This window comes from Mustela nigripes, chromosome 1, assembly GCF_022355385.1.
Source record: "Mustela nigripes isolate SB6536 chromosome 1, MUSNIG.SB6536, whole genome shotgun sequence".
NCBI classification, from domain to species: domain Eukaryota; kingdom Metazoa; phylum Chordata; class Mammalia; order Carnivora; family Mustelidae; genus Mustela; species Mustela nigripes.
Window position 1 is genome coordinate 47,459,758 of NC_081557.1, and position 9,023 is coordinate 47,468,780.

Here is a 9,023-nt window from a genome sequence, read left to right on the forward strand (position 1 = left end):
AGAGAAGAATGTGTATTCTGTTGCGTTGGGATGGAATGTTCTGAATATATCTGTGATGTCCATCTGGTCCAGTGTGTCATTTAAGGCCTTTATTTCCTTGTTGATCTTTTGCTTAGATGATCTGTCCATTTCATGAGGGGAGTGTTAAAGTCCCCTACTATTATTGTATTATTGTCAATGTGTTTCTTTGATTTTGTTATTAATTGGTTTATATAGTTGGCTGCTCCCATGTTAGAGGCATAGATATTTAAAATGGTTAGAACTTCTTGTTGGACAGACCCTTTGAATATGATATAGTGTCCTTCCTCATCTCTTATTATAGTCTTTGGCTTAAAGTCTAATTGATCTGATATAAGGATTGCCACCCCTGCTTTCTTCTGATGGCCATTAGCATGGTAAATTGTTTTCCATCCCCTCACTTTAAATCTGGAGGTGTCTTTGGGTCTAAAATGAGTTTCTTGGAGGCAACATATTGATGGGTTTTGTTTTTTTATCCATTCTGATACCCAGTGTCTTTTGATTGGGGCATTTAGCCCATTAACATTCAGGGTAACTATTGAGAGATATGAATTTAGTGCCATTGTATTGCCTGTAAGGTGACTGTTCCTATATATTGTCTCTGTTCCTTTCTGATCTACCACTTGTAGGCTCTCTCTTTGCTTAGAGGACCATTTCAATATTTCCTGTAGAGCTGGTTTGGTGTTTGCAAATTCTTTCAGTTTTTGTTTGTCCTGGAAGCTTTTTATCTCTCTTTCTATTTTCAGTGATAGCCTAGCTGGGTGTAGTATTCTTGGCTGCATGTTTTTCTCATTTAGTGCTCTGAATATATCATGCCAGTTCTTTCTGGCCTGCCAGGTCTCTTTGGATAAGCCTGCTGCCAATCTAATACTTTTACCATTGTATGTTACAGACTTCTTTTCCCAGGCTGCTTTCAGGATTTTCTCTTTGTCGCTAAGACTTATAAATTTTATTATTAGGTGATGGGGTGTGGATCTATTCTTACTGATTTTGAGGAGGGTTCTCTGCCCCTCCTGGATTTTGATGCTTGTTCCCTTTGCCATTTTAGGGAAATTCTCTACAATAATTCTCTCCAATATGCCTTCTGCTCCCCTCTCTCTTTCTTCTTCTTCTGGAATCCCAATTATTCTAAAGTTGTTTTGTCTTATGGTGTAACTTATCTCTCGAATTCTCTTCTCATGGTCCAGTATTTGTTTGTCTCTCTTTTGCTCAGCTTCTTTATTCTCTGTCATTTGGTCTTCTATGTCACTAATTCTTTCTCCTGCCTCATTTATCCTAGGAGTAAGAGCCTCCATTTTTTATTGCACCTCATTAATAGCTTTCTTTATTTCAACTTCATTAGATTTTAGTTCTTTTATTTCTCCAGAAAGGGCTTTTATCTCTCTGGAGAGGGTTTCTCTAATATCTTCCATGTCTTTTTTGAGCCCTGCTAAAAGCTTAAGAATCGTCACTCTGAACTCTAGATCTGACATATTACCAATGTCTGTATTTATTAGGTCCCTAGCTTTCAGTATTGCCTCTTGTTCTTTTTTTTTTTTTTTTTTTTTTTGTGGTGAGTTTTTCTTCCTTGTCATTTTATCCAGATAAGAAATATGAAGGAGCAAATAAAATACTAAAACCATGGAAACGACCCCAGGAAAATTTTCTTTAACCAAATTAGAAGAGACCCCAAATCGTGGGGGGGGGGGAGGAGAAAGGGGATAAGAAGAAGTTCAGGAAAAAAAATTTTTTAAAGAAAACGAAGAAAAAAAAAAAATATATATATATATAAGACTGGTGACTAGAACAGGGTCACCCAATTAATTTGGGGAGTATTTTGGTCTCTTAGAAGAAACTACCTCCCAAAATTTTAAAGAATGAAAAACATCTATAAGGGTAAACACAATGAAGGGATGGAATATGCCTATAAAGATGAAAAAAATTTTAATTTCTAAAAAAGGAGTTGATAAAGTAAGTTGGTTGGGAGAATAAGGAAAAAGAACATGGAGAGAATTTGCTTGGGCTGGAGACTAGAACAAGCCTGAAGCTAGATTTAGGGTATATTTTGATCTATTAGAATAAGATTTACCCCAAATTTTTTAGAAGAAAAAAAAAACCCTATGCGTATACAAAAAATAAAGTTAGATACAATGAAGGATAAAGTATGACTATAATAATGAAGGTTCAAAAAAGATTATTTTTTATGAAAGGTATTGTTAAGATAAACTAGTTAAAAACATTAAAAGAGGAAAGGGTAAAAGTTAAAAAAAATTAGCAGACAAAAAAATAAAATTAAAAAAATTAATTAACTGCAAGACTAAACAATCATGGGGAGAAAGCCATGAATTCCATGCTTTGCTTTCTCCTCCTTTGGAATTCCGCAATCTCCTTGGTAAGTGAACTTTGTCTTGGCTGGATTTCTTGTTGATCTTCTGGGGGAGGGGCCTGTTGTAGTGATTCTCAAGTGTCTTTGCCCGAGGCAGAATTGCAAGCCCTTACCCCAGGCCAGGCTAAATAAGTCACTCGGATTAGCTTTCAGGAGCTTTTGTTCCCTGAACACTTTCTCTAAAATTCCAGAGAACAGGAATAAAAATGGCGGCCTCCCAATCTCCAGCCCAGAGGAGCCAAGAGTTCGGGGCCCCACTACTCAGTTCACCTTCAGAGAAAAACGCTCAATCACTCCCATCTCCCTGGCCTCCTGCTGCACTCCGAGCTCACCCAGCCTGTGACCAAGCATCTCTGTCTCTGGCACACAGCTCCACCTGGAGTCTCCAAACCCTGCAGATCCCTGAGCTCTTCCAGGGGGTGTCTCCCTGAATCTTGTGGTGACCCCACTCACAGAGCAGTGGCCTGTGCCACAGATTATAGTTCAAGGTAACCCCAAGTTGAAAGTCCACTCCTCAGCTCTGTCTCTGTAGCTGGCTTCCCCGCTTTAATACCCGTGAGCTCTGTGACACTCAGACACCCCCGATCCTTCTATGACCCTGCAGAACCTGGGGCCATGCTAACTCCACCTGGGCTTCACCCAGGGTTGGCCTCTGGAGTGATGTCCCTCAGTAAAGCAGACTTTTAAAGTCCTAATTTTGTGCTCTGTTGTTCCGCGGCTTACTGGGAGCTGGCCCCTCCCACCAAGGTCTATCTTCCTGTCGCTTTGGATTCACTTCTCCATCAGTCCTACCTTTTAGAAAATGGTCAATTTCTGTTCCTAGAATTATTGCTCTTCTTCTCTTCGATCTCCTGTTGGATTTGTAGGTGTTCCGAATGGTTTGATAAGCTATCTAGCTGATCTCCAGCTATCTGATGTTTTCTCAGCTTGCTATTTCTCCGCCATCTTGACTCCTCCTCAGTGGTTTTGTGTGTGTGTGTGTGTAAATACAGCTTTATCTTAGCTTCTTCTTGAAGTGTATTTTGCTACAGATTTTTGGTTCAGCCGCTCTTTTATTTACTCCTGCACTTTCAAAATTTTTTTCACTCTCAGGATGCCTGGGTGGCTCACTCAGTTAAGCACCTGCCTTCAGCTCAGGTTATGATCCCAGGGTCCTGGGGGTTCTGGGATCCTGCTGCCTTGGGCTCCCTGCTTAGTGGGGAGTCTCCCTCTGCCTCTGCCCCTCCCGCAACTTGTGCACTCTCTTTCTCTCAAATAAATTTTAAAAAAAAGAAGAAGAAGAAGAAGAACCAACTGGTAGTTAACTGGTAGTTTTAAAAAAGAAGACACTGAAAACACTAATTGAAGAAGATACATGCACCCCTGTGATGATTACAACATGATTTACAATAGCCAAGATATGGAAGCAACCCAAGTGTCCACTGATAGATGAATGGATCGAGAAGGTGATGTTTATAATGGAATATCACTCAGCCATAAAAAAGAATGAACTCTTGCCATTTACAACAACATGGATGGATCTAGAGGGTATAATGTTAAGTGAAACAAGTCAGACAGATAAAGACAAATACCACATGATTTCACTCAGATGTGAAATTTAAGAAATAAATAAAGAAAAAAGAGACAAACAATTCAGATTTTTAAATACAGAGAACAAATTGATGGTTATCAAAGGGGAAATGGGTTAAAGATGGGTAAACTAGATAAAAGGAATCAAGAATGCACTTTTCTGGATGAGCACTAAATAATGTACATGACTGTTGAATCATTACATCATACACCTGAAACTAACATAACACTATATGTTAATGATGCATCAACTAATAAAGACATTGATATTTTGAAATAATGTTCACTAAAAAATATATCATTACAATATTAAGTTAAGTTTAATATATAATAAATACTTTGAATGCCAAAGAAAATTCTGGTTATTTAATATTAAATAAAAATGTAAGACATAAAAATCATATAATGATTTCTAGAACAATGTGTGAAAATATGCTTAAAGAACAAAATATTTTCCAGAAATTAATGATTATTATCTGGGTATGGTTATTATGATCATTACAAGGTTTCCTATAACCTATTTTTTAAATGAACAGATGTCATTGATATATTAAATAGAAAACTGGAACTCTAAAACAAATGAAATAAAAAACAGTAAGTAAAGGACTTATCTTAAAGTGATGAAAACTGATGTGAAAAACAAGAACAATCAAAGGAAAAAATGAATGGTTTGACTATGTGGAAATCAGCAGGCATCAGGGTACACAGTTCTTAAAGAGTTTCTACCAGGGGGATGCCTGGATGGCTCAGAGGGTTAAGTATCTGTCTTTGGCTCAGGTCATGATCCAAGATATGGGATCCTTGGATCGAGTCCTACATTGGGCTCCCTGCTCAGCGGGGAGTCTGCTTCTCCCTCTCCCTCTGTCCTTCTGATTTGTGCTCTCTCTCACTCTCGCTCTCAAATAAATAATAGCTTTTTTAAAAAGTTTCTACCAGCAACTACCATAAATATGGTTCATTCATTTATCCTCCCATTACTTATTCATTCAACAAATACTTAACAGGTCCCAAAATGTGCTACCAACTGCCACAGGTGGTGCAACAAATAAAGTAGGTAAAGCACAAAAGTGCTTTTCTCATCAAACTTATACCTGGAAGAATGTGGAGATAAACAAAATAAGTAAGCAAAGCTGGGAGGCAGCCAGCTTTATACAATGGTTGACTATCACCACCAGCACCGGCAGCAGCAGCAGCATATGTTGTAAAGAAAAATAACATCTGAAAAGGGCTTAGAGCCACAGAGTGCTGAGATATCACAGCCACTGCAACTTACATATGCGATGTTACGATGCTTAATTTTATGTGTCCACTTGCCTAGACCCTAGTGCCCAACTGTTTAGTTAAGCACGAGTCTCGATGTTGCTATGAAGATATTTTTTAAATGCAATTAATATTTAAATCGTTAAACTCTGAGTGAAGCAGACAATCCCCCATAATGTGTGCAGGCTTCATTCAGTGAATGGAAGGCCTAAAGGGCAAAGACAGAGGCAGAGGAGGATGGAGTTCTGCCTTCAGATTGCAACATCATCCTCACTCTGCCTGAGCTTCCAGCCTTCTGAATCAAAACTGTGACATGAATACTTCCTTTTTTTTTTAATGAAAAGAAAGAAAATTTTATTTTTCCAAAAACAACATGGCTATACATTTGTAGGAAAAACTACAGACAGAATCTACAACAACAAAGCTGCAAGAGTTCGTAAGTGGAGTTAGGAAGCCGACAAGAAGAAGGTCAATATACAAGAATCAACTCTATTACCAGTGATGTAGATTTTGATATTGTAGGGCAACTTTGGAAAACAATACTCATTTGGAAAAGAAAAAATTTTTTAAATACCATTTATAATAGCTTCTCAAAATGTAAGCTGCTTAGGGACCAAACACACACACACACACACACACACACACAAACAGCAACTGACTCATAAATACAGAGAATAAACTGATGCTTGCCAGAGGGAGGAGGGGTCTGGGGCTGGGAGAAATAGGTGGAGGGGATCAAGATGTACAAACTTCCAGTTATAAAATAAATATATCACAGGGGAAAGGAAAGTTCACCAACTGCCAGGAAGAAATCACTGTCAAAGATTTATGCACTGTCATTCTCCCATCCACAGTTAGAGAGGAAAGTGAGTGAGACACAGAGAGGTGGCCTGGGCTAGTGCTCAACTCTATGGGGGAGAAAGCTAATTAAGGCCACAAAGATACTGATGTTTAAATATCGGTATTATTTAAATAATTATTTAATTATTTAGTGACACCTTAGAGACTGTGGAAGAAACATGTACAAAATCACACTGAAATCACTAGAAACAGCAACGTGACCTGATGGCATTTGACTAGTACCTGACCCGCTGTCATATGCTGGTGTTGAAGCTCATTTTATGCATTGAGAGAATTGCTAACAAAAAAGAACACCAGCTTCCAACATCAAAGTTATTTCTGTTTTGTAAATAGCACATGAACCACATGGTCCCGGATCTGTTTGGTCTTAATCCCATAAATGATGGGATTTAGCATAGGAGGAGCCAGAATGCAGACATTGGACAGTAGGACGTGAATGTGGGGTGCAATGTGGTGTCCAAACCTCTGAGTAAGGGTTGTAAAGATCCCAGGCCCATAAAAAAGGACGATGACACAGACATGGGAGCCACAGGTATTGAGAGCTTTGTGGCGAGCATCTCGGGATGGGATGCGGAAAACAGCACGGAGAATCAGCACATATGAAATAAAAATCAACACAATATCTAAGACCACTGTTGACACTAGGACAAAAATCCCATACCAGACGTTCACTCGAATGTCATTACAGGAAACATGGGCCAAGACAATGTGCTTACAAGCTGTGTTTGGGAGGATGTTACTTTTGCAGAAGGTCAATCTTTTCAGAAGAAATATTACGGGGAAAATTGTACCGTAGCTTCTTAGACAGACAGTCACTCCAATTTTCCCAATCAGAGCAGGTGTAAGAATAGTGGTGTATCTCAGGGGGTAGCATATGGCAAGGTAGCGGTCAAACGCCATCACCAGCAAGATCCCTGACTCAGAGATGAAGGTGCAGTAGATGAAGAAGAGCTGAGTGATGCAGCGATCCAGGGAGATCTCCCCAGCACGGAACCAGAAGATGGCCAAGGCCTGAGGTACGGTGCATGTGGAAAGAATGAGATCTGCTCCGGCCAGCATGCAGAGGAAGAGGTACATGGGTTCCCGGAGGTTGCGACTCGTGAGGATAATGCAGATGAGCAGGCTGTTCCCAAGCAGGGCGACGACATAGGAAATGAGGAAGGGGATGGAAATCCACACGTGCTGGTCCTCTAGCCCGGGAACGCCCAGTAAGCAAAAGACCATGTGGCTAACACCAGTGTGGTTTAAGGCAGTCATGCCTCGAACAGACCTTCCTATTCACAAAGAGGAAAATTCAGTTTATACACAAAGATTTTCTTTGCTGTTACCAAGGGCTTTTCACATCTACTTAACGCTATTCAATTTTGAGAGTGCCAGGAACTACGGTACCAACAGAAAATAAGACAGTTTGTTCAAGAATAAGGGGAAAAAGAGGGAAATACAGAGGCAACCCAAGAAATAGACACTTAACTACAGAGAACAAACTGATGGTCACCAGAGGGGAGGTGAGTAGGGGGATGTGTGAAACAGGTGATGCTGATTGAAGGAGGGCACTTACTGTGATCAGAACCCACTGATGTATGGAAGTGTTGACTCACCATATTACACACCCACAACTAATAGCACACTATGTTAACTAACTAGAATTTAAATGAAAACATTTTTAAAATTAAAAAAAATTTTAAAGATGTGATTTGTTTTCTGAACAAGGTCATAAGCTCATAAATAAGACAGATATTTATATAACTAATGAAAATTAAATGATTAAGTCAATATTAGTTATACAGGAAATTTTCAATATGGAAACACAATAGAAGTAATTCTTGTTATTCATATTTATAATGGCCTTAGGAATTACTTCAGGGGCAACTGCGTGGCTCTGTAAGTTAGGCATCTACCTTTGGCTCAGGTTCCGATCTTGGGCTCCTCAGATAGAGCCCCATGTTGGGCTCCCTGCTCAGAGAGGAGCCTGCTTCTCCCTCTCCATCTCCCTCTGCCTCTCCTCCCACTCACTCACTCATGCTATCACTGTCTCTCAAATAAATAAATAAAAACTTTTAAAAAAAAAAAGAATGACTTCTTATCTGATCTTAACCTTGAAAATAAAGTAGGATGTCTTCAAGTTAGGCGATTGTCAAGTGATGAATGGAGAGAAGTTGTCTGGGAGTCTAAAAAAAAAAAATGTTTGACCTACAAATGCAAAATATGTCTAAAGCACCTGTCAGTTCTGTGAGGTTGAGATGTTGCAAATTTGGAGCAACTGGGGAAAAAAATGGCAACAAAAGTAGATTGGCTGTTAATATTATTTAAAGGGAACAGACTTTGTCTGTTACGAAAAATGGTCAGCCATAAATTGTTTTGAAGTTGGAAAGCATTTTGGATATATTTATCTGACAGCTATATAGAAAAGGGAAAGGATGGAAAAGGGAGCAAAGACTAAAATTTGATGAGGTTTGCCCTAGTGAGAGAAATTTATGAACTCATGCATTGCTATCACAGTGAAATAAGATCAAGAAATTAACCTTTTTTTTTTTCAGTTAGTAGTCATTTTAATTTTTTATTTTTTATAAACATATATTTTTATCCCCAGGGGTACAGGTCTGTGAATCACCAGGTTTACACACTTCACAGCACTCACCAAATCACATACCCTCCCCAATGTCCATAATCCCACCCCCTTCTCCCAAACCCCCTCCCCCCGGCAACCCTCAGTTTGTTTTGTGAGATTGAGAGTCACTTATGGTTTGTCTCCCTCCCAATCCCATCTTGTTTCATTTATTCTTCTTCTACCCACTTAAGCCTCCATGTTGCATCACCACTTCCTCATATCAGGGAGATCATATGATAGTTGTCTTTCTCTGCTTGACTTATTTCGCTAAGCATGATACGCTCTAGAGACACAGAATCTATACTCAGAAAACTATAAAGTACTCATGAAAGAAATTGAGGA

General features: G+C 39.1%; 1 protein-coding gene across 1 annotated transcript; it reads right to left on the reverse strand.

Moving 5' to 3' along the window:
* Positions 1-6,385: 6,385 nt before the first annotated feature.
* Positions 6,386-7,330, reverse strand: LOC132011846 (olfactory receptor 52B4-like). The gene has a single exon (XM_059391049.1). It carries the CDS (start codon positions 7,328-7,330, stop codon positions 6,386-6,388), a length of 945 nt encoding a protein of 314 aa, XP_059247032.1.
* Positions 7,331-9,023: the final 1,693 nt, after the last annotated feature.

Excerpts from the sequence above, each read along its gene's own strand:
- LOC132011846 (XM_059391049.1), bottom strand. The coding sequence starts at position 7,330 with ATGACTGCCTTAAACCACACTGGTGTTAGCCACATGGTCTTTTGCTTA.